Source organism: Stenella coeruleoalba, assembly GCF_951394435.1.
Source record: "Stenella coeruleoalba genome assembly, chromosome: 8".
Classification (NCBI taxonomy): domain Eukaryota; kingdom Metazoa; phylum Chordata; class Mammalia; order Artiodactyla; family Delphinidae; genus Stenella; species Stenella coeruleoalba.
Genome location: NC_137154.1, coordinates 820022 through 844694, shown reverse-complemented (window position 1 = coordinate 844694; position 24673 = coordinate 820022). Strand labels below are relative to the sequence as shown.

The window sequence follows — 24673 nt, the reverse complement described above, 5'->3', positions numbered from 1 at the left end:
CTGGCCCCGTGGGCTTGTCTGCTCTGCGTGCCCCTTCCTGGCACTCAGGCTTGGGGAGCTCGGGACACCCTGTGCATTCCTGTGCTGGACCCTGCCCCCTGCCGCCCTCCACTGCCCTGTGTGGGCAGCAGCCTCCCTCCATGCCTGGAGAGGGACATCCGCACGGCCCTTGCCCACCCTCCCAGTGCTGCTGTGGGGCTGGGTCCAGCCTGAGGCCAGTGTGTCACCGGGGGTGTCGGAGACTCCCCTGGGGCCTCTGAGGAAGAGGGGGCGGGGTTTTCGAAACTTGGAGGTTCTCAGGGCAGGGGGCAGGGGTCACAGAGGGGAGGGCAACAGCACTGCTGGGGGACTGGTCTCCCTTGGGCCTGCGTGCACACACACAGGGGCACCGCACACCGAGCTTGACTTTGGTGTGACGGGAGAGTCGAGATTTGTAGAGAGAAGGTGGAGCCTTCCCAGTCCGACGGCTCAGCTGGGTGGACCCGCGGGACCCCCGCCCTCCGTCCAGCCAAGTGCACAGGAGACCAGGCAGCTGGCCTGCCCCGCCCCGGGCCCACGTCTGCCCTCCGACCTGCTCCCGGCGTTTCCGGACAAGCTTACAAACCACACGGAGCCACGCCTGCAAATGCTCCACGTGTATTTGCGAAACCGACGGCCCCTTCCTGAGGCCCAGGGCCGAGGCGGGGTGAGGCTCTGCCACCCAGCGGCCGGCCGAGCAGTCGTTGCTGCATCTGAGGGACCGCTGTGGATCGGGCCCTTACGTGATGCTGAAGGTTGGGACCAGCAGGCTGGCCCCACAGAGGAGCCTCCCCCACCCCCTGCCCCCCGGGCTGGTCCCGAGCAGGCGGCTGCAAGCCCGTCAGGGCCACTGCACACCCGGGGCCGCTGGACTCGGAGAGGGACGAGAGGGGTGGACCGTGCGTCCTAGGCTTGGGTCACCTGGACCGGGGCTCAGGTTCCACTGGCCCTGGAGGCTGAGACTGCAGCGAATACAACCGTTCTTGTGGGCCTGTCCTGGGGGGACAGGGCGGGGCTCCAGCCCGTCTACTGCAAAGGCCGGGGAGCCGGGGCGCCTCTGCTCCAGCGCCCGAGCCCCGCCTCCTGGCTGTGCTCAGCACCCTGCGCCTCCCCTGAGCGGCTGGAGCCCCCGTGGGAGTCGCAGCGCAGGCCCACGCAGCCGCACTCCTGCACCTCGGTGTAGCTGAAGGCCTGGCTGGAGCCGTCCCCACAGCGCAGGGTCACGGAGCGCACAGAGGCCCGCAGCTCCCGGCAACACCTGCACCTGTGCTCCACGGCGCGGGCCTCCAGGGAGTACCTGCGGGCAGGGGCCGCCTGAGCCAGAGGTCGCGGGGGCGCTTAAGAGTGGCTCCCGCGAGCCAGTCACGGCAGCTGAGGGCCTGTGGTTCCTTCTGAGCCCCCAAAGGCTGGGGGGGCCCAGCAGCCTCTCAGCAACCACTTGACCAGCAGGTCACCAATGGGGACCCCGAGTCTGGGGTCTCAGTAAAGAGAAGAGTGTGAGTCCAGACAGGCCGCGAGCCGTCCTTGGCCCCCGGCCCCGACCCCTGCTGGCCCCCGGCCCCCCATCCTGCCCCTGTCTGCCCGCCCCAGGCCCTGCCCTGCAGGAGCCTCTGTGGGCCGGGGGTGGGGGATGGCGGGTCTGCCCTGGGCGAGTCAGGGACTCACGTACATGGAGGTGGTGTCCCCACAGTTGCCCCGGCAGTAGGTGAGGCGCACGGGCCCCACGGAGCTGCAGCCTCGCTGCCGGAGGACCCGAAGCTCGTGGTACACGGCACAGGTCGACCCTGGGGAGGGACACGGGAGGCGGCGCAGAGGTCAGCCCTGGCCAGGCGCCCCCGCCCCCCGCCGCCTCCTGCGTCCCCCGGCCCTGGCAGACACGCCCACTCACTGTTCTGGGCTGGGGGTTGGGGGCAGGAGAGGCAGCAGCCGTCCTCGCTCAGCCGAGCCTTGTCCTGTGAGGACAGAGATGCCGTGGGCGAGGGCAGGGACGCAAGACGGTGGCGCCCACTCCCATGCAGGGCCCCATCCTCCCGTGGCCACTGTCGACCCCCCTGGGCAGGGCAGGGCGGCGGGCTCCCCGGACTCACCGCTGGACAGCCGAGGGGGGCACACGCCTTCTTCGTGGTCACCACCACGAGCCCGTCCTGCTGCTTCTCACACTTGTGTGTCACGCAGCGGCTCCCGGGGTCTGACCAGGACTCGCCGGGCTGCAGGGAGGCCCAGCCAGCAAGCGAGTGGCCCCCCCAAGGCCCCCCTTCCAGCAGGGGAGGGTGCCGCATCCATCTGTCTGTCAGCTCCCGCGGCCTCTGCCCTGCACCCGCCTTGCACTGACGGCTCCCCAGGGGCCCCAGTGCACCAGGAAGCCATCCATCCAGCACCCCCGCTGTCGCTGTCGCTCCCGGCGGCCCCCTGTGCAGGGGTGGGGCTGGCCCCCCTGGAGCCTGTGGCCAGCCCCGCCCGGAACTCACCCCAAGGCCCCGTGACCGCTACTCACGTAGAAGAGGTGAGCAGAGCTGTTGCTGGTGTTCATGACACAGGCCACCTGCACGCACTCGCCACAGCACTGCCCGCTCTGTGTCTGGTACTCGAAGCCCTGGGAGGGGGGCAGGATGTGTGGCCTGAGCCCCGGCTGGACGCTGCGTGGGGGTGGGGGTGTGGGTGTGGCCTGAGCCCCGGCTGGACGCTGCGTGGGGGTGGGAGTGTGGGTGTGGTCTGCGCCCCGGCTGGACGCTGCATGGGGGTGGGAGTGTGGGTGTGGTCTGCGCCCCAGCTGGGCGCTGCGTGGGGGTGGGAGTGTGGGTGTGGTCTGCGCCCCAGCTGGGCGCTGCGTGGGGGTGGGAGTGTGGCTGTGGCCTGAGCCCCGGCTGGGCGCTGCGTGGGGGTGGGAGTGTGGGTGTGGTCTGCGCCCCGGCTGGACGCTGCATGGGGGTGGGAGTGTGGGTGTGGTCTGCGCCCCAGCTGGGCGCTGCGTGGGGGTGGGAGTGTGGGTGTGGCCTGAGCCACGGCTGGGCGCTGTGTGGGGGTGGGAGTGGGGGGGGACGCTCACCACGGGGCAATGGGTGCTGCAGATCTGGGTCTCACAGCTGATCACGACCGTGTCCGACTGGGGGCCACCGGGCAACTCACACCAACACTTTTTGCACAGGTTCGAGGAGACTATGGTACCAGGCTGGGGGAATCAAGGCGACAGTGTCTTCCCAGCTGGGCCTGGTGCCCCCGCCCTCCCGGACATCCCCTCCAGGCCTGCCCCCGCCAGGCAGACTCTTCCCCCAAGGTGACCCTCAGTAGTGCCTCCTGGTTGGGGTCCCGGTCTTGGGGACAGAGCCCCAAGGCTGCTGCTCCAGGGAGGTCACATGCTCTGGAGGACCCGGCATGGGGAGAGAGAGGCTGGGGACCTTCTCAAGTTCAGGACAGGGGCTGTGGTCCCAGAAGAACCCACTGCTGCTCCAAAGGCCACCCAGGCCCGCAGGGACGCAGCCTCGGGGAGAAGCTGGCAGGACGGGGCGACTCTGGTCCCTGTGCACCAGGGGGCCTGACCTTCGGCTGGTTCTTACCTGGTACAAGGTGCCGTTGATGCTGCAGACGGTCCGGCCTGCTCGGGGGAGAAGGCAGACCTGCAGACCCACCGTCCCCTTGTCCCGCCAGCCTCCTGAGCGGCAGCTGCCCGCGCCACCACTACAGCATCCCAGTCCCGGGCGACGGCGCATGTTCCCCCAGCCTGGCCGCCGCTGAGCCAGGACACTCACTGCAGTTTTGGGTCGGGCAGCACGCCCCCTCCTTATAGGCCAGGATGGAGCGCGAGCCTTCCGGGCAGTCCACGGGCGCGGGGCAGTGTGTGGTGTTGCAGACTGCAGCAGACGGAAGGGGGCGTCAGGGCACCTGCCTCCCTCCCGAGCCTGAGTGTCGCCTCTCCCTGGGGGTCTCCAGGAGTACTGACTACCCAGTGGACACGTGGTAGGCTCCCCAGGGGGTGCCCACGCCACGGGGGACGAGGCTTCTGCTCGGCGCTGACCTCCATGGTACCCCTCACCCTTGAGCCTTCCTGCTGGGGGTCAGCAGCTGCAGCCACATACAGGGAGGGTATGCCCACCACCCTCCCGGGGTGTGCCGCCAGGTGCCAGCACCTCGGGACCCTTCAGGGGCAAAGCTGGCCAGCCCTGAGCCTGACCCGGCCTGGGGCTCACCGCAGGTGTACTGGGGACAGCACTGGCCGGTCTGCAGGGCCGCGGGCACTGGCACGAAGCCGGGCTCGGGGCAGGCGGGGGGCGGGGCGCAGGGCCGAGTCCGGCAGCTCAGAGTCCAGGTGCCGTCCTTGCAGGTGCACTCCTGGCAGCCCACGCTGACAGTGTGGCCAGGCTGTTAGGGGAAGGACATGGGACCCCCGGGCCCACGGCTGAGGGCCTGCAAGGGGTCTTCCAAAGTGTGGCTGGGGCTGAGGGCTGCTGGGGCTCTGGGAGGCCCATGGGGGCCAGGAGGCGGGGTGGGAGGGGGTTGTGCGGGCGACCGGCCTCCCTCCCCACCGTCCCCACCTTCACTGTGTGGGAGCAGGGTGGGGGGTTGTCTCCAGGGAGGGCGGGATGCGGCCAGCCTTGGGGCCAGCACCCACCCTCCTCCAGGGCCGTGCAAGGAGGCCTCCTGAGTCTTTGCTCAGGAAAACCTGGCCCCTCCTCTGAGTCCCCCGAGGGTGCCACACTCACCTCCACAGGCTCCCCGTCGGGCCCCACGCAACCTGGAGGAAAAGAGAGGACGTCATCGCTGGGCTTCCATGGCCCCCAGCCCGTCACGGGCAGACCCGGTGTCAGGGGCAGACCCGGTGTCAGGGGCTGGGGGAAACCTAGGCTGTGGCGGAAAGCCCTGGGGTCTGGCTGAGAAGTGCAGAGCCCGAGGGCCCAGTGCGTGGAAGCCCCAAGCCCAGCCCCAGGGACGTACTGCTGCAGTTGGCTGGCACGCAGACCTCTGAGCTCGAGCTGAACAGCGTCATGTCCTCCGGGCAGAAGCAGCCTTCTGTGATGGGAATGGCTTCCGGGAGGGCCCTGTGGGGAGCGGAGGGGGAGCGGGCCGTGACCTCCAGGGTGGGGAGAGGCGGCCTGGGGACACAGGGCGGGGTGGGCGTGTCCCAGAGGGAGAGGGCAGGTGCTTACAGGGTATTGGCACTGTTGTTCATGTAACAGTAGGAAGGATTGGACGGGCCGCAGGGCCGGTACACCTTGTCAGCAGGGCAGGTGAAACCTGTGTGAAGGGTGAGGCCACACCTGAGGCCGGAGGGCACGAGAAGCGAGGCCTGGCCTGGGCCCCGCTGGCTGGAGCTCTTGGCCCAGGCACCTGCTGTGTGCCCTGCACCGCCCAGCCTGTCCGAGCCCTGGACCCCTGCACCCTGGGCCCAGGTGCTCTGACCTGGATTCCCCTCTTGTCCCTCCAGGAAACAAATGCACTCCACCCTGGGCTCAGCCCTCCTCCTCCCAGAAGCCCACCCTGACCGCCCAAGCCCACCCATGGATTGCCCAGTGTGTCTGTCCCCTCGAACATGCTGATTGCCACCGCCCAGCGGGACGGGGCACTCTGGGGCGGGGGGGGGAGGGGGCACTCACGGCACTCGTGGGCGGTCAGGCCCCGCCAGTCGATGCACACGCTGAGGGACGCGCAGAGGGCGGCGTACAGCTCCAGGCTGGAGCACCTCGTGTCCACCGTGGGCGCGTGGCACTGGTCAAAGGCGCAGGCTTGGTAGTATGGCCACGGGGGGATCACCGAGTGACACGGCTTGAAGACCCTGCAGCACAGAGACACACGGGTCATGGGGCAGCTCCGTGGTGGGGTTGCCAGGCTGTAGGCTTTCCCTAATGAAGGGCCCCGAGGGAGAGGCGTCACTGGGCCGACCTGTGTGCCGAGGGACCCCAGCCTCTGGGGCCATCTGTGTGCGGCGGGGAGGGTGTCTGGCTGCAACACAGCTTTTCTTTCTGCAAATTCTCCGCTGGGCTCCCCCCGTGCCCTGCACGCCCGGGTGCTGCCGCCGGCTGAGGACTTACGCCCAGAGCCACCATGAGCTGCCTCAGCGCCTCAGAGGCCGACCCGCCACGAGCCCCGCTGGGCTCTGCGCCTGGCGTTCCAGCAGCCATGACCCCTCTCCCTTGGAGCCCCCTGCAGGCCCGCCCACCTCTTCCTATCTCCCAAGCAGCGTGGGATTAGCAGGGCTACTCAACACCCCTCACACCCCAGCCCTGCCAGGGAATCTCACTTGCTCAGAATTAGCTGGCAGATTGGCGAAGGTAGGCACGAGGTGGACGTTTTCTTGGGCTCAACTGTGGTGGGCGTCAGGGGAGGCCTGCTGCAGGATGGCTGGCCGGGGTGTGTCACATTCCAGTGGCCGGGCATGTCGGAGCAGGAGGGTACCACCGCCCCCCCGGGCAGGCGGCACTCGTCCCTCTGGTCATTGGTACAGGTGCCTGGGGCGTGGAAGCAGCGGTCAGTCAGCCGGGGAAAGCAGAGGCACCCTCACCCTCCCTTGGGGTGCTGGGGGCCGGGCCCCAGCGTCTCCGCGCAGCACTCGATGGGTTGCTGTGGGACCTGTCCCCTGACCTCCCTGTGCTTTCTTTTGCCTCCAAGAAGCCAGACCCTGGGGCAGTTCCCAAAGAGGCCTCACGTATGGGCCACATGGCCAGGCCCCTGGGCCGTGTGCCGCACATTCTTGGTGCAGCTGGAAAGCAGGATCACCTGGAGGCTCCGCGCCACACGGGCGGCCTCACCCCCAGCCAAGAATGCAGTTCTTGGAGGGACACACCCGAGGCCGACCCTTCGCACACCAGACACTCCCGGCCAGAGAAAGGGCCCAGAGTGCGGAGGGCCAGAGCGGGGCTGGGCCGGGCGCTCACCGCACTGCCCCTCCGTGTTGTTGGCGAACTTGCTGAAGGGCAGCTCCACAGAGAAGATGAGGCCACTGAACATGACCTGGACACCAAGGGCGGGGATGGTCACGTACATCTTGATGCCGATTTGGGAGACGACAATGCCGTCTTTCCGGAAGCCGGGTCTGACCACCTCACCGTTGAAGATGATCTAGACGGGGACCCAGCAAGGGAAAGAGAACCGGGTGGCGATCAGCCAGTGCCTGGCGCCCCGAGTCTACCCGGCACAAATGGGGGCTGCCCGGAGGGCGTCCCCACCTCATTGGTCATCACCCCTCCGACGGGCTTGCGGGTCAGCACGACGCGGTCCTGCTGGTACTCGATGATGATGGACTGTAGGCAGGGCAGCCCATCCTCAGCATCACAGAAGTAGGTGTCGATCAGCACCCGGAAGTGTCCGAACACGGGCACGATCTGCTGCACCAGCACATACGTGCAGTTGTCCAGAAACGTGTAGTACGTACCATCAAAAGTGATGTAGTGGGGTTTGCCCCAGCGGCTACACACGCCTGCGGGAGGACGAGCCGCCTTACCTGGCCGCACTACGGGCCTCCTCCCACCGCCCCGGGGCTCCCGCAGGGGCAGGTGTGTCCCGCGCCAAGCGGAGCAGGCGACTGCCCTGTTGTCGGGACCCACACGCCAACAGCACACAGAACTCTGTCCAGTAGGTGCCCAAAGAGGCCGAGAAGTGGGACCAGACTCCGGACGCCCCCTCGCGCCTGCGTGGCCCGGCTGCTCTGGGCTTGGGCAGGGTTCCGCCGGGCACCTGGGGAGGAGGCTGGGCGCCACCACCGCTGCCCTGACCTTGGGAAGTCCTTCCTGGGTCCCACTGATTCCGTCCTGCCTTCTCTGCATGGCCGCCACCCCCGGCCCCGCCCACTCACACTTGCACTCGTAGGGTGGGCAGCAGTCCTCCGGGTGGGCCACTATCACAGCGGGGTAGCCGTTGGCGCAGGTGGGCTTCTGCCTCTTTGGACACTGGCGCGCTCTCACGGTGATGACCCCGTTGCCCTCACAAGTGGCCTCAGAGCAGTTGGGCATGGCCCAGGTTTCACCATTCTGCGGAAGCAAAGACTGCTGCAGGGCCTTGCCCTGACGTGGCGCCCACCCCTCGGGGCTCAGGGCTCGCCTGGGTCTCCGGGGAGAGAAGAGCCACCAGGATTGGGACCAATACTCACACCAGGCCTCTCCTCCCCCAGCACCCCCCCGAGCGCCCGGCCGACTGGGAGGGGCTCCGGGTGTTGGAGGTTGCCCCCTTCCCCCTCTGCCCATTTCCACCCACCCACCGTTTCCACTCCTTGGCCGTTTGACCCTGTCCGGAGCATCAGTCACCTGCTCTAGCCCCCTTTATAGGCAACAGATTCTCAACCTCGGGCCCCACGCTCCTGGCGCCCCCTCCCAGAAGTTCTGGAGGACCAGAAATGGCCGCTCGCCATGGTCAGCCTACGTCAGCCAAGGGGCCACCAATGACTGCTCGCCATGGTCAGCCTACGTCAGCCGAGGGGCCACCAATGGCCGCTCGCCATGGTCAGCCTACGTCAGCCATGGGGCCACCAGTGGCCGCTCGCCATGGTCGGCCTACGTCAGCCGAGGGGCCACCAACCTTCATGCACCCTTGACACCACAGCCTACTTTGAATGATGCGGAGGGTCCCTGCCCTGGCCGCCCCGAGCCCCCGAGAAGGGCAGAAAAGGTGAGGTTACCGTTCTTGGGGGGACTGCATTTGGGCATCCTCCCTGAGTAACGGACACAGAGGCAGAAGGGGAGGACACTGGCGTGGAGGTGGCCGGGGCGGGAGGTGGTGTGCTGGTGGGACAGGTATGGTCGGTCCGCCTGACCACGTGGCAGTGCAGGCTGCAAAGGGCATAATAGCAGTGCCCGGAGAGGTCCGTCTGCTGGTAAATGATGGATCCTGCAAGAAAAGGAACGGGAGGGCACTAGGAGAGCCAAGAAGCGATCACCAGGAGGGACTCTAACCAGGCTGGTGGTCCACCTGGGTGCTGGGCTGGCAGGTGGCCTTCCTTCCCAGGTGTAGATGGCATATCCTCAGAGACGGCTTACTGCCTTCCTATACAAAAGACCTAGCCTTTTCGCAAAGACAAGGCACCCCTCCCTCCCCTTAACACCATAGTTTTGTGAACAGGACAACAGCGACCAGGGTCAGCACACACCACACACCCAGGTAGAGTACACATACCTGCGGAGCATAACCTGGACGCCACACTGCAGTAGCACGTGGATGTGGAGGGCGCTGCGGAGCTAGGGGAGGTCACCAGGGAAACCGTGGGGGCGGTGGACTCTGGAGAGAGTGAGGGCTGGGGACTTGCAGTCACAGAGCTGACAGGGCAGCCTTTCTGGGGCTCACAGCACAGCATGCGCACCTCGTAGTTGAGGCATATCCTGAACTTGCCCTTCTGGTCCCGGTTCCGACACACCAAGCCCACTTCCGGGCTGCACTGCACCACCTGGCCCAGCGTCTGGATGCCGACGTCTGGGTGGTTCTCGGCTCGGCACTCCACCGCCCTCGGTGCTCGGCAAACCCGGTACCCATAGGCACGGAGGTTCTCCAGCGTGTCGAAGTCACCGCTGTCTCTGCCCCATCCCGGACGGCTGACATCCAGCCATGGCGACCACTGGCATTCCTCCCCACAGCGGGGCCGGGACGAGGGCGGGGCGGAGGCTGTGGGAGGGGTTGGTCCAGGGGATGTGCCCGGGGTGGTGGCCGGGGCCGAGCTCGGAGCGTGTGCTGTCTTTTCGGACGGGCTGGGGTGTGTGCTGGGTGGAAGCGTCGAGCTCACGACTGAGGGCAGGAGAGAAAGGGCGAGCGTCAGGGGCCAGGGCTCCCCACACTCCTTGAGGACAGCCCCCCCGCCCCCTCTGTCAGTGTCAGCTGCCTGTCTGTCTCCACCCATGACGGGAACTTGGGAGACAGGGCAGTCGCCAAGCGTCCGGGATATGCCCAAACCTGGCAGGGGTAAAGCTCACTGCAGCTGAGTCAAGGGGTGAATTAAGCGCCCCGGAATCTAAAGCCAGAGCTACAGGGGCTCTTCACCCTCGGGGGAAGCTCTAATAAGGCCCTAAGTCACCCTTAGAAGAGGTTAGGACGCGGAGGTGCCTGGCCCTGGTGCGACGCAAGGCGATCGGAGAGCAGTGGATCCAGGCGGGGACTCCCCAGCCGGCTTCCCGTGGTCCTCTCCCCAGGAGCTAACCTGGGGTACCTTTGCTCACAGCCCCTGCCCCATGCTGGGTGCCGCAGCCCTGAGAGCATGACTGGGGACACGGGTCCTGCCAGCCTCGCGGTGGCTGCGGGCTGACCGGCACAGGGACATGCCCTCTGTCCCATCCCGGCTCCTTCCTGCCGCTCGGGGCCAGGGGTGGGGGGACGGCACCACCCGGTCGGCACCCCGCCTGTCTGCCTTACCGATCGGTGTAGAGAAGGCGAAGGTGGTTTGGGGGGTGGGGGTGGTAGTGTTGCAGTCTTCGACCCTCCTCTCGATGGTGCCGTTAGCCCCACAGTGGGCAAAGATGCAGCCCCCCGTGCCGTCTGTCGTGTGGTAGATGACTTCCCTGGGACGGAAGCGCCGCCCGTCGTAGGTGCAGACACAGGCTGTGGGGAGGACAGCAGCCAGGCGGTTAGGGGGCCGGGGCGCAGGCGGGGACCCGAGACCCCGGGCGCAAGGAGGGCCGCCCACCACTCACCCTCAGAGTGGTAGGTGCACTGCACGCCGCTCTCGGTGCAAACGCTGGCGACAGAAGGGAGATGAGTCTGGGGGTGGAGACTCACCCAGGGGCAGGCAGGCAGGGGAAGCCCCACTGGGGTCCCTGGGGGCCACGCCTCAGCCCCAGAGGTCACGCCCTCTCAGGGAGCCCTTCCTATCAATGACCAGAGAAGGCAGCTCGAGCATGGCCACTGAGCCCCCTGGACCTTCTGAAGGCCACTCCCTCTCCAGGGTGTCTTCCCAGAGGTCCTTGGGCCGTGTCATGACTCAGCTTCCCCTCTGGCCCCTTTCTTCACCCCCAGACCCCCCACCCTCATCCTGCATAAAGGAAGCTCCCTGTTGGACCCCACAGAAAACCCAGGCTGGGGGACCCTCTGGCCCTGAAGGAGGGAGGCTGTGCTGGGGGGTGGCCAGGTGGGGCCTTTCCCCAGTAGCGGAGGGCTGGGCGAATCCCCCACGTGCTCCAGGGTCCTCGCGGCTCCCGCCAGGCGCCTCACCAGTGGTGGCAGTTCTTTTCCGAGGGCACCACAGAGCCCGGCCGGTAGGACTTGCCCTGGACGCGGCAGGGCAGTGGTGGGGTCGGGGTTGGGCATGAAGCTACACATCGCATCTGGTCCTCATCGAAGATGGGGGCCTCTGATGGGCACTTGGGGTAGCAGCCTGGGGACCAGAGAGGCCTGAGTCCCAGCCACACCAACTGCCCAGTGCCTCAGCCCCGCCTCGACTCAGCCCCCAGCCCTGGACCCCACCACGCCATGGGGAGCTTGAGGCTATGGCCGCAAAAGCACCCCGAGGGGTCAGGAGCCGCCCAGCCTGGATCCCCAGGACAAATCTTGGCCCCAACCACCGTCTCCCCAGCACGGCCCCGCCCAGACCAGCAGGGCAGCAGCGCACCTTCCAGGCCACGGACGTCGTGCAGGTACTGGCCGCGGGGGTTCCGGCAGGTCCTCAGGTGGGGGGCCCCGCAGGGCTGGTAGTGCCACTCGCAGTGGCCCTTGGGGTTGCCGTAGTCGCAGAAGAGGGCTGCGGACAACGGGGGCGGGCTCAGGGCCAGGCGCTCGGCCCAGGGGGCCCCAGGTGGAGTGCCGCCCTTGCAAGGACAGCCCCGGGGGCTCCCCCGTAGCCCGGTCCTTGACCAAGTCCTGCGAGCTGTTCTGAAGACGCGTCCCTCCTCTGTGCCTCCCGGACGCGGTTTCAGAGGACATGGGCCTGGGATGCCCAGGGGCAAGGGGGGGCAGTGGGGAGGGGGGCTGGCTGGCTTGTCAGGGACGCCCACCCACTGCGGCCAGGCTCCATGGAGGGGGGGGTGCTCTGCTGATTCCCTTCAAGCCCTTCCTCCCCTCGCACATTCAATACCACTCTTGTCACTCTCTGTGTCTCCGCCCCACCCTGACGGACACATCCGTGGGCACTCACGGCAGATGTCCGGGGTCCGCCAGGACACGCACACACCCGCTTCGTGGCAGGCCTGGGCGTAGGCGGCCACGGCCGTGCAGAAACACTCGCAGTCGCCCCCTGAGTCGCAGGCGCACGCGTCGCTCACGCAGGCCTCGTAGTACCTGGCCGATTCCACCTACGGGAGAGAGAGGCTTCAGATGCCGAGGGACCCGCCATCCCTGTGGGCTCCGGGGAATCAGTGCAGCTGGTGTCGGCCTGGGCCGGTTTCCCCTGGAGCTCGTTGTCCCACGAGGCCGGCCAGACGGGTCCTCATCGCCACAGCGGGCCCTAGAGGGCGGCAAAGAGCCACTGCTCCCATTTCTGTCCCTTCTTCCCCAGGTGCCTGGAGGAGCGCCCCGCGTACGTGGGCGTGGCAGGCGCTGAAGGTGGCGCTGTTGATGATGCTGCACTGCTTCTGGGCCCAGGACTTGCGGTACGGGTTGGCGGTGCAGGGGTCCTTGGGGGCCTGGGCGTCCGGGCAGGACGGGGAGAATTTCCAGCTGTTGCCGAACTCCAGCACGTCGCCCACCACGGACTGGCTCCGCGTGGTGAAGTCGTTGAGGGCGTTGTCGTCAAAGTTCCCGCACAGCCCGCAGACCCTCCCCTGTGGACGGACAGACGTAGAGACGGCGCAGGCTCAGGGCAAGCGCAGGAGGGGCCCTGCGACCTCACTCGCTCCCCCCACCCCGGGGCCCTCAGGAAGAGCCCCACTGGGCTCTGAAGTCTCCAGGAGGGGAGGGCACAGGAGAAGCAGCCTAGTGGCTACGGAGTGTCCCCCAAAGACAGGCTCAGGTCCTGACCCGGGACCCACGAGTTGGCCCAAAGCGGAAGGAGGGTCTCTGCGGATGCAATCCAGTTAGGATGAGGGCATCCTGGACTGGGGTGGCTGATCCAGTGGCCGGCGTCCTTACAGGACGAGGGACACACACAGAGTGAAGACAGTAAAGGGACGTCGTATGCAGAGGTTGGGCTGACGGGGCGCCTGGGGCCACGGAAGCTGGAGGAGGCGGGAAGGATCCTCCCCTCGAGCCTCTGGAGGGAACGTGGCCCTGGGGCACCTGGTTGGACTTAGTGTCCAGACTGCGAGAGAAGGGCCACCAGTTAGGGATCGTTTCTTCCAGCAGCTGCAGGACCCGGACACGGCTGAGGGTCTCCTACTGTCACCTCCTCTCTGTCTCTCTGCCTCTCGGTTTCTGTCTGTCTGTCTCTCTGTCTCTCTATATCTCTCTGTGTCTCTCTGTCTGTCTCTCTGTCTCTCTATAACTCTCTGTGTCTCTCTGTTTTTCTATCATCTCTCTCTGTCTCTGTGTCTCTCTGTTTTTCTATCATCTCCTCTGTCTCTCCCCCACCCGCACCCCCGTCTCCGGCCGGCCCTTGGTCTGGGGTGAGGGCGTCGCCCTTCCTGGGCAGGGCCTCACCTTGAACTCGGGGCTGAGTGTGAGGAAGATGCTGGTCCCCCTGTCCCACAGCAACACCAGGCTGACATCCGTGTCTACCACCAGGTAGTTGCCCATCTGGCGAATGGAGAAGGGCGGCAGCTGCCCCTGTTCCTTCTCGATCACCTCCATGTTCCCGTCACTCAGCTTCAGCTCGTAGCTCTGCATGGGGCAGGACCAGCGAGTGTCTGGGTGAGGACCCTGGCTACCCGTCGAATGGGTCCATGGCCCTGCGGCCCCTGTCCCAGCTCGGCCATGGGAGCGCGGCCTTCCTGGGGGCTCCCCACCAAGGCCCCCACCCACTGCTCACCCCAGGAAGATCTTGATGGCCTTGGAGCAGGTGGCCCCCGTGGTGCCACAGGGGACGTTCTCGGTGAGACATGGAAGCCGTCCTGGGCGCTGCCGTCCCCCCCCCAGTGGCCCTAAGAGGCCGGGATGGGACTGAGCGTGCCCCGCGGGGCAGCAGAGCAGGGCTGCGGGGCGGCGGGAGGGCTCGGCAGCCACACCTGAAGCCGCGTGTACTCGCAGTCCCCGCTGAAGCTGTAGCGCTGCCCATCGAAGGTGCGGTAGTGGCCGTCGCCGTACGCCGCGCAGGTGGCCGGGCAGGGCTGGTCTGTGCACTGCCACATCCTGCTCTTACAGGTGCTGGGCAGGGGCGGCAGGCATCAGGCCCAAACCTCCCTCCTGGAGGCCCAGCTGCCTGCCTGGGCGGGGGCAGGACTTGCCGGCCGGGCTGTACCTCCCGCTGCAGGGAGCCCTCCCCAGGTGGGGTCCGAGCCCCTCCCCGTACCAGGTGTTGCAGCCCACCCGGATGACCTGGCCCGGCTTGTAGCTGGCCTCGTTGTGCACACAAGGGCAGTCGGACACGGGGATGCAGCCGCCGTCGCCAGTGGCCACCAGCCCGTGGGGACACACACAGCCAGGCACACACTGGGAGCTGTACTATGGGGGGGGAGCAGACACAGCTCAGTGGACCCCCAGGGCCTGCAGCGGGGCCACAGGGATACAGGACCAGCAGCCTGCGGGCAGGGGTCCCCTGGGGCCAGTGAGTGGGCTTCTCCACAGGTGCCCATGGGGGCCGAGCAGGTGTGGGGTTGTTGGAGGGGGGTCACTGGGGACACTTACACAGTCCATGTCCAGGGTGTGGCAGCTCTTCTGACAGCCAGCCCCAGCGGCCCCAGGCGTGGTATTGTGGCAGTCGAAGTAGACCATGGGTGGGGTACAGACTGGCGAGGGAGGGGCCATTCAGGGGACCCTGACGCCACCTACCAGGCTCGCTTGAGGGACGTGTCTCCCGACGGCAGAATTTAGCCGCCCCGGGGTGAGCGTGTGAGTGCGTGGGCAGGGTGCCCACACTGCTGAGCCCAGAGACGCTGATTGACACCCAGCAGCCTCGCTGACGTGTGGGCATTTAACCCCGAGCTTAGGTAACTTTATGCAGAGATAACCGAGGGCCCCCTCCCCCACTCCGGGCTCACCTGGAGCTGGGGCATGGCCTCCAATGCAGGTCAGTGTGCCCTGGGTGCAGGTGCTGCAAGGAGAGAGTGGTCAGAGAGCCCCCCAGCCTCGCCCACGCCACCCACTCAGCAGGGGCTCTTACCAGACGACCCCCTGCTCGTGCGTCGACTCCCCATTGGGGACCACGGAGCCCCCATGGTAGCAGGGGCAGCTGGTGGCCGGCACACACTGGTCCGTATCATCCAGGAAGGTGCCGTCAGGGCAGGTGCAGCCGTCCACGGGGACGAAGCTGATGCTGCAGGTGACGTCCGCGTCACTCCGGGCCCGGCAGGTGGGCTGGCAGGTGCTGATGTTGTAGAGGTAGGTCAGCGACTGGGGGCAGGTGGTCATGGCCTTTGCTGCACGATGCCAGGAGGGGGTAGCACTCAGGACAGGGCCGGCCCCCCGGCTTCCCTGTTCCCGCCAAGCCCTTCGTCCTTGATGGGGTCCCGGGGCACTGGCCTGGGCGCTCCTTGGCCTCTGAGCCTGGTTGGGGGACGGGGGCCATGGGACATCCACCCTGGGACACTCACTGCACATGCCGTCCCGCCAGCCGCCGAGCAGCACGCCCCGGGCGGCGCAGGCCCGCACGTAGGAGGACAGGGCCGCGCACATGCAGTCCTCCATGCTCTGACAGTTGCACGTGTCAAACATGCAGTTCTGTGGGGGCATCAGGATGTCAGGGACACCAGGCCACACACGGTGAGCTTCCCCCATGCTGCTGCCGGAGCCCCTGCCTCCCCAGGACCCCTCCCCGAGCCTCACGGGGGTCCCACTAACGTGCACAGAGCATCTTGCCATCACGCCCCTGGGCTGGCGGGCGGGGGTGCTGGAAGGACCCAGCCCCTCATCTGTGTGACCCAGCGGCCCATCCCTGTGTAGTCAGCCTTAGACACCAGTTTCTCATTTGCACCCTGGGGCCAGCAGGCTACTCACTCCCTGGGTGTAGCCCCTGTGCCTAGCATGGAGCTGGAGGAGAGGACGGACTCAGAACCACAGCAGTGGGTGAGTGAGTGAGTGAGTGATGAATGAGTGAGTGAGTGGATGAGTGAGTGGATGAGTGAGTGAGTGATGAATGAGTGAGTAGATGAGTGAGTGGATGAATGAGTGAATGAATGAATGAGTGAGTGGATGAGTGAGTGGATGAATGAGTGAGTGAGTGGATGAGTGAGTGGATGAATGAGTGAATGAATGAGTGAGTGAGTGGATGAGTGAGTGGATGAATGAGTGAGTGATGAATGAATGAGTGAGTGGATGAATGAGTGAATGAATGAGTGAGTGAGTGGATGAGTGAGTGGATGAATGAGTGAGTGATGAATGAATGAGTGAGTGGATGAGTGAGTGGATGAATGTGTGAGTGGATGAATGAGTGAATGAATGAGTGAGTGAGTGAATGAGTGAATGAGTGAGTGAATGGGGGTGGGAGAAACTGGAGACTGAGAGACCTGCTGGGCCCAGACGCTGCTGCCATGGCCTCTGGGACCCTGAGGGTGGCCGAGTGGTCCAAGGGCAGAGGCAGGTGGGTGGCATTACCGAGTAGTAGGCGCTGGGGCTCACAGCAGCGTGACACCGGGTGAAGGGGCCGCGGGGGTCTGTCAGCCGCGAGCACCAGTGCTGAGCGTATTTCTCTGTGGACAGAGGAGGGGGGCGGTCAGCGAGGCTGGACGGCCACGTCAGGCGGGAGCTACATGGAGATGAGCAGCTTTCCTTTAAGCCGGAATCCCTTATGCTCCGTGTGAAGGGGTGCCAGGTGTCAGCAGACCTAGGCTGCTTCCCGAGCGCCCCGCGAGCCCGGTCCCCCAGGAGAGCAGGCAAGGAGGGGGCCTCCACTCCCCCCAGCACCCTGATCCTCTCCTCCCGGGGCTCACCGGCCAGAACAACGCATGTTGAGTCCGCCTGTTTACCAACCACCTGACGCCCCCTTCAGGCCGGGCCCCCAAGGAGCGCATGCTCAGACCTCTGGCCCAGGGGCCCCGGCACCAGGTTGGCCCGCGGGGCTGCTGGACACACACACCGTTCTCCACGCTGAGGGAGCAGGGGTCCTCCAAGCTGTTCTTGACGTTGGGGCAGGCGGCCTGGGTCTTCCAGGTGTTGGCGAAGGCGGCGGCCGTGCCCTCCACCACGCCGCTGATGGTCCGGAAGTCGTCGGCCTGGTTCTGGTTGAAGTTCCCGCACAGGCCTGGGGGCGGGGGTGGCGTGAGGCCCCTGTGTGCTGGGCTGCGGAGGGGGGCTCGGGTGCTGGGTGGTGACCCTCTTACCGCAGGTCTGCCCCTGGAGCTGGGGCGCCAGCCTCACGAACACCTGCATGACGGGCACCAGCTGGATGTCCAGCTGCAGGCCCAGCTGGGTCTGGGCGATGATGAAGAAGGTGGAGGGTCTGAAGAGCGTGACGTTGGCTGCAGACACAGGGGACCAGGTCTCAGCGGGCGCGAGGGGCGGGGCTGTCAGGGGGCGGGGCTGTCAGGGGGCGGGGCTGTCAGGGGCGGGGCAGGGAGGCGCCCTCACCTGCCGAGAGGGGCAGCTGGGTGTAGATCTGGTTCACAAACACCGCCCCGCTGGCCTTTACCGCGAAGACCTGGAGAAGCACATGACAGGGCTCCCGATGGCCTCCCCAGGGCAGAGGAGGGCTGATGACCTGGCCCCGCATCCCCCAGGCTCAGCCTGCTCCGCTAAGCTTTCCGCGAGGACCGGACCGCTTTTTGGAGACGTGAGAACCAAAGAGATTTACTAAAGTAAAAAAGTCGACTTCAGCAGAGAAGCTTCCTGGCCTCGTGGGGGAGGTGTGGAGGCCCCTTGCCAGCCCCTGAGCTGTTCCCTTTGGGGACCGTCACTCAAAAGACCCACAAGAGGTGGAAGCAGGGAGGCAGTGGGCGGGTCCTCGGGCCATGCCTCGGCCACCTGCTGCCCATGTGGGGTCAAGGGCTCGGGCAGAGGTCGCTTGCCGTGAAGGACACCCCAACCCCAGGGTCTGCACGCACCATGTGCCCCCCGCCCAGGGTCAGCGTCAGGCTCTTCAGGCAGGTCTCGCTGTCGGTCAGTCCACACCTGCGCAGCTCGGCCAGCACGGTGAAGGCGCTGCTGTCACAGGGCTGGAAACACAGGTACTCACGCAAAGCGCAGCGCCCCCAGCCCGCCTCATCCTCTCCCCTCCCCACCATCCGTCCGCCCGCCCAGAGCTCGGGTGGTTTCCTGGAGGACTCGGCGTCGGGGATCCCAAGGTGGCCCCAAATGCGGCACCCACATGCAGCCCAGGCTGGGGAAGGACACGTGGACCCACGACCTGAAAGCCGCTCTGTCCGGGGAGGACCCTGGGGCCATGTACCTTGGCCAGCACGTAGCTGCAGTCCCCGTGTACCGTGTACTGCCTCTCGTCGAACGTGGAGAAGTGGGCACCGCCCAGCACCGAGCAGGTGCCCGGGCACTGCACCTCCTGGCATCTCCACCGGCCCCCAGCGCAGGTGCTGAGAGCAGGGAGCGCCCACGTGGGTGCTGGCCCCCGGGAGCAGCCCGCCCCCCCAAGACGGCAGGTAGACTTGCCCAGGCCTGCCTGCATCACCACATAGACTGGAGCCCATCAGCGCCTGCCCAGAGAGCCACTGGCCTCCACCCGGGGACCCGCGTGGGAGAGGACAAGCCCCCAGAGGGGCCGGCCCGGGCGCATCTACGGGGACCAGAAGGCAGGGGCCGTCCCTGGGCATCTCCGGGGAAGGGGAGGGCAGGGGCCCAGGGTCCTACCAGTTGGTGCAGTCTGTGGAGTAGCCGGTCCCTGGAGTGTAGGTGGCCCCGTTGTACACACAGGAGCACTGGGGCACCGGGATGCAGCCAGTGTGGCCGACGTCATCCAGCACCGTCCCTGCAGAGGCAGGCAGGCCACGTGGCAGGTGCCGGACTGTGCCTGCCATGTGGGTGTGTGGAGGGGACAGGCCCTCTGCCCACAGTGGCCCTGCCCTGGAGGGTTCCTCAGACCCAGGGGTCCAGGGACACCTCGGGCCACGTCAGAGGGGCCTTCCTTCCTGAGCACCTACAATGCATCTGTGTGGTTCGGGGGGGCCAGAGGGGGTGGGGCTCCGGCTCACCCTCAGGGCAGAAGCAGCCGGCGACGCAGTGGTCCTCGCAGAGCTGGGAGCGCTCGAGGTTGGAGCAGGTGTCCACGCAGGGTGAGCCGCACTCGCGGTACAGCATGTTGAGGGGGCACGTCTGGGCTGCAGGGAGGAGATGGGGCACGTGTCACGCCCTGCCCCTGCCTCCGGCCCGAGAAGGGATGGCATGGCAGGGCCGGGGTCACACAGGGCACTCACGGCAGAGCTGGGGGCCCCGCCAGTCCAGGGGCAGCCCCCCGGCATGGGTGCACTGGCGGGAGTACTCGGCAAGGGTGTGACAGAGGCAGCTGGTGAGGTTGGCCTGGCCACAGTGGCAGAGATCTTGCCGGCAGGCCTCCACGTAGCTGCTGGCGTCCACGAGGGCGGCGCAGTCCAAGAACGGCTCGCTGCTCAGCATCTCCTCGCAGATGCCCTGGGGCAAAGCCGGGGCACTCAGTCCAGGCTCTGGAACATCCCCTGGCTCACAGCCCCCTCCCCGGCTTGTCCCCGGGGCCGTGGGAGGCGGACGCCACCCCCGTTCACTCTGGGACTTACAAAACCGGTCAAGCAGTTCACGGGGGGCTCAGGGGCAGGGTCCTGACACTGCTCCGTGGGGCCGTCCATCTTCTGCAGATTCCCAAACTCGGTGGCGGTCAGCTTGATGTCTGACAGAGCACAACACCGGGCTCTTTGCAGGCTCCCAGCGGCCCTCGCTCGCGGCGACCGGGCTACGCCGGCCTTCCCCTTCCACACCGCCAGTTTAAGCGGCGGCTACACAGCACTTTCGGGGAGTCTGGAGATGAAATGAGGAACTCCCAGGCATTCGGGGCTGCAGGGCAGCGGGTTGAGGTCCGTTAACTGACGCTCCGCTGGCCCAGGGCTGGAGAGTGACCTGGGCCCCTGCCGGCCACTGCTGGGCACGCGGGCAGGCTTCCCCTAAGGGAGTCCCTTACGTATGGGCTCTGCATGGGGCTTCCTGGGCCTGACAGTGGGGGCCCTGGGATCGGGGCTGCAGCGGGTGTGGGTCACATAAAAGGCCACTGCCTGGCAAAGTCTCAAGGACCAAGAAGCAGAGACAAGGTCTGGATGGAGGCAGGTCTTCGATTTCAGAGGAGGGTGTGTGACGGGCACTGAGAACGGGAGGGCTCAGCGGGGGCTGCCCCGCCGAGAGCGTGTGCTGGGTGGGATGGGGTGGGGGCGAGTGCACGTGAGCGCGCGCCGTGCGTCTGTGTGTGCTGGGGCGTGCCCGAGTCTGTGCACACGCTCGTGGTGTAGGTGCGCGTGCACCTAGGCAGGGGACACTGGATCCAGCATTGCCTGCCCTGGGCTGGCACTCCTCCCCAACGCCTGTCCCTTCCTTTCCAGTTTCTGGGCATGGCCGAGGTCCCAACGCAGGTGACCTGCAGGGCCGTTGGGGTCACTCTGCTGTAGCTGCAGGACCTGGGGGCTGAGCCGTCCCAGCAGCCTTCTCCGGACCCGACACTCCCACCTCCCTCAGCCCACGCAGGCTGCAGGGCAGAGGCTCTGTCCTGGTGGACAGGTACAGCTTAGGGGCAGAAAAAGGGGGCAGCTTCACAGCCCTTCCCATGTGGGACTCTGTGGGGTTGGCTTCCTCCCCTCCAGGGCGAGGAGGTGAGAACAGCGGGGTCTGACTGGACGCGCAGACTGTCTGGCTGGAGTGGCCAGGCAGCCTGACCCAGACCTCCCTCCCCTATAGCCCGGTGCCCTGGAGGGGCTGCAGTGGGGGAAGACTTGACTTCCACTCTCCACCTGGGGCACATCTCCAACCCGGAGGTCAACACCCACACCCCAAACGCCAGGTCCCTCCAACCCCCTGCCCTGGGGAAAGAGCCAGGCCTGGACCAGCCGCACGTCTTAAAGCAGACAGTCCGCCGTGGCGCCTGTTTTCTGCTGAGACTGCGGAGCGGACGGGTGTCTCCAGGCCCCTCTGGACACTTTGCCAGCCCCGTCTCGGACGCCAGCCTGGTGGCAGCCCTCGTGGGCCGGGCACACTTCTTGGAGGCTTCACTGTATAATTCAGTCCATAGAAAATCAGAAACTCCTGAGTGGTAGGAACTGTGGTTATATCCCTGCTTTTTGGATGACACAGATGGGAGGCACCTGACCTCAGAGGGACCAACAGGAATTCGAATCCAGGGCCTGGGGCTCCAGACACTGGGAGGAGATGGTATCCTGGCCCTGAAACCCATCCGCTGTGTAGCCCTGGGCCAGCACATCACCCTCTCTGTGCCTCGGGCATCTCGTCTGGAAAATGGTGATCGTAGGAGCGCTGCTCAGAGGACGGTTGCCCCAAGGACAAAACCAACTGATGCGTCAGGGAAGCGTCCTCTGAGCTGCGTCTGGTCCCCCGGAAGAGCCCCTGCCGCCCTTGCAGCGGTCGCCTCCAGGAGGCTTCAGGCGAGTTGAAGGACCTCGTGAAGCTCCTGCTTTCTCTTCCTGAAACGGGGTGATGATGCCGCGCTGGGGCGTCCCTTCGACCTTCTGCACAGTTTAACGCATCTGGAACCTCGGTGCACCGCCAGCCTAGCCTGCACCATGACAGTCGAACAGGCAGCACCTTCCTCTATTGGCTGCACCTAAAATCACAGCCCAGTTTCTCATCAATGCTGGCTCAGCATCCGTGACCCACAGTCACTCCTGACGCAGGGGACACCGTGAGGCCGAGGGTGCGGCCTGATGTCACAGATGCGGAAACCAGCAGTTTGGGGAAAGTTTACCACGTATCCCGCGTGACAGAGCATGACTTCAGGACACAGACAGATGGAACCCTTCTAACGCGCGAAGAGGAAGTGGGCGCCACCTCGGCAGGAAGGCGCTGGGAACCTCTGACAGCTTGCAGGAATTATCATGCTGTTGACAGAAAGGGCACGGTGGCTTCAGAGTTGCTCCAAGCCGGGAACTTCCTTGATAAGGAGGACGGTGTCCTAATCCCTCCTGCTTGGCTTCGGGGCCCGAGGGGGAGAGAGCCATCTGGAAGATGCCCATGGGTGGGGTCAGCCTCCCCGGGCCGAGGGGCCAAGGCCCCCCCGGTACCGGCGGCGCGGGCAGGGGGGTCGGGGGGGCACGGGGGATGCTCTCTGGGCGGCGGGAGAAGGGAGCGGAGAGTAAACTTGGTTTCATGGCAGGGCTGACCTGATCTGGAGGCTTCCTGCACGCGTCTGTTTACCTGCATCACTGGGCAGACAGAATTCCTCCCGAGATCTGACCTGGTCCCCCAGATCCACAGCTGTAAATGAAGGGCAGTGAGACCCCGGCTTGCTGCTGACAGTGGCTCCCCCCTCCCCCCACAGCTGAGCCCCTCTCTGCCCAGGCCTGGGCGGGGCAGTGCTGGCCCTGGAGTCCCTCATCGCCCTGGGCCCAGCTCGGCTCCTGGGAGCCCCCGCCCGCCCCCTCCTGCCCCAGAAAACACAAAGGCCCCCAGCCCCTCCCCACCATGCCTTCCTCCAATGCCTCTGCTCAGCGGTCACCCCTCCACCTCCTTGGGGGGACGGAGGGGACTGTCCATTGAGGCTGTTCCCTGGAGGCAACCGCATCTGTGTCCCTCCTAGCTTCCCAAGCAGCCTGGGCACCCAGGGGTCAGGTAGCAGCTGACACTACTAGAATCCAGCCTCCTCTGCCCTAAGAGCACTGTGCCAGCCCCTCCCCCAAACACCGCCATCTGCAGGCAGGGAACTGCCCGCCCACTTGCCCGCATCAGGACAAGGAAAAGTCACCCTTGACGGTCCTGTCAGCCTCTAGGGAGAGGGGAGGATGCATCCAAAGTGAGATGCCGCCCAAACAGCCCTGACTGTGGCCCCCAGGGTCCTGACGCGGAGCGGGCGCCTCTGACCCCAGGACACAAGGACGTCGGCACTCGGGGGGCTGGGGCTTGTCTAACGCCATCAACACGTTTCAAAGGTATTGTTCACAGTGTAAAATCGTGCTCATAGAAATTAGACCACCACTTCTGGGCGTGTCCCAAAAGAACTGGAAGCAGGGCTTCGGAGAGACATTTGCACACCTGTGCTCACAGCAGCCCAGAGGTAGAGGCAACCCAAGTGTCCATCGATGGATGAAGGGATACACGTGGTCCATCCACACAGTGAGATATTATTCAGCCTTAAAAAGGAAGGAAATCTGACTCAGGCTGCACAGGATGAATCTTGGGGACAAGATGCCCAGTGAAATATGCCAGACGCGGGACAAGTCCTGCGTGACTCAGTCGCATGAGGTCCCTGGAGGAGCCACATCCATAGAGACAGAAAGTAGACGGTGGGGATCAGGGGCTGGGGGAGGGCAGGGGAGTGAGTGTGTAATGGGGACAGAGCGTCCGTTTGGGAGGATGGAACGTTCTGGAGTGGACGGTAGTGAAGTTTGCACAATGATGTGAATGTACTTAGTGCCTCCGAAATGTGCCCTTAGACATGGGTAAGATGGTACATTTTGTTACGTGTATTTTAACACAATTTTTTTTTTTTTTTGCGGTACGCGGGCCCCTCACTGCTGTGGCCTCTCCCGCTGCGGAGCACAGGCTCCGGACGCGCAGGCTCAGCGGCCATGGCTCACGGGCCCAGCCGCTCCGCGGCATGTGGGATCTTCCCGGACCGGGGCACGAACCCGTGTCCCCTGCATCGGCAGGCGGACTCCCAACCACTGCGCCACCGGGGAAGCCCGAAGTTCTTAATTTTAATGGAACACAATTATCCTTTTCTTTCTTTCTTAGTTGATGTTTTCGTGTTCTAAGTACTCTTCATCTAACTCACAGTCCTGAAGACACGCTCCCATGTTTTCTCCCAGAAGTTTTCTTGTTTCCCATTCCACATATGGGACCGAGATCCAGCTGGAATCCTGTCTGTGTGTGGTGTGGCCTGGTCAGGTTCACGTTTTTCCATCCGCTGTCCAAGGGCCCGAGCACTGCTGTTCATGGTGTGTTCGTCACAAGCCAAGTAGCCACATGTGTGGGTCTCTTCCTGGGGTCCCCATTCTGCCCAGATGATGGAAGGGGGAGGGGAGGGGGGAGGGGCCGGGGGCTAACCACACCGTTAACTCGCCAATTACACTGTTTTGCTTTGCTTGAATTTTTGCTGGACCATGGCTAACATTTCATAAACAAGTAACATTTATTATCTTTGGAATGAGTTGCGGTTTCCCCTGGACACTAATATAGATTAATTTCTGTGACTATCTTCTGGACTGTAAAAATGAATGAATGTCATCTGTATTAGGGAATAAAGTTAGAAACGTATGAATAAATAAATCTTAGGAATCACATAATTGAAATCTTGCCTCTATGTCTGTCTATCCGTCCCTCTTGCACCTGTCATGGGGTGGGACGCTACAACCACCTCTTCGCAATTCCTCTGTGCTCTTTTTGACATCAACTCTCTGTATATTTTTCATTGTTTATTAAGGTGTAACTTATACACAGTAAAACTCTCTCTTGTTCGTGCAGAATTTTGGGAGTTCTGATGAATGCATACTGGCATGGGTGACTGGACCCTACGGTAAGAGTACGTCTAGCTTATAATAAACTGCTGGGCCGTATTCCAGCAGGGCTGTGCCGTCCTGGTTCCGCCAGCCGTGTGGCA

At 65.1% G+C, this 24673-nt stretch overlaps 1 protein-coding gene across 1 annotated transcript in view; it reads right to left on the bottom strand.

The window, feature by feature from the left end:
- Window positions 1–6246: 6246 nt before the first annotated feature.
- Window positions 6247–24673, bottom strand: part of MUC5AC (mucin 5AC, oligomeric mucus/gel-forming) — a gene marked incomplete at both ends in the record, with an annotated part of 54681 nt that continues 36254 nt past the window's right edge. Inside the window, 32 exon segments of the mRNA XM_079928328.1 lie at window positions 6247–6458; window positions 6885–7068; window positions 7176–7574; window positions 7722–7976; window positions 8756–8829; window positions 9115–9717; window positions 10339–10524; window positions 10617–10660; window positions 11134–11296; window positions 11531–11659; window positions 12053–12209; window positions 12438–12677; window positions 13492–13671; window positions 13820–13824; window positions 13827–13886; window positions 13889–13931; window positions 14016–14154; window positions 14300–14451; window positions 14635–14735; window positions 14988–15040; window positions 15110–15365; window positions 15540–15666; window positions 16540–16634; window positions 17021–17185; window positions 17265–17402; window positions 17512–17581; window positions 17985–18095; window positions 18329–18467; window positions 18742–18859; window positions 19083–19208; window positions 19305–19518; window positions 19641–19750. Coding sequence (XP_079784454.1) covers window positions 6247–6458; window positions 6885–7068; window positions 7176–7574; window positions 7722–7976; window positions 8756–8829; window positions 9115–9717; window positions 10339–10524; window positions 10617–10660; window positions 11134–11296; window positions 11531–11659; window positions 12053–12209; window positions 12438–12677; window positions 13492–13671; window positions 13820–13824; window positions 13827–13886; window positions 13889–13931; window positions 14016–14154; window positions 14300–14451; window positions 14635–14735; window positions 14988–15040; window positions 15110–15365; window positions 15540–15666; window positions 16540–16634; window positions 17021–17185; window positions 17265–17402; window positions 17512–17581; window positions 17985–18095; window positions 18329–18467; window positions 18742–18859; window positions 19083–19208; window positions 19305–19518; window positions 19641–19750 — 5048 coding nt within the window.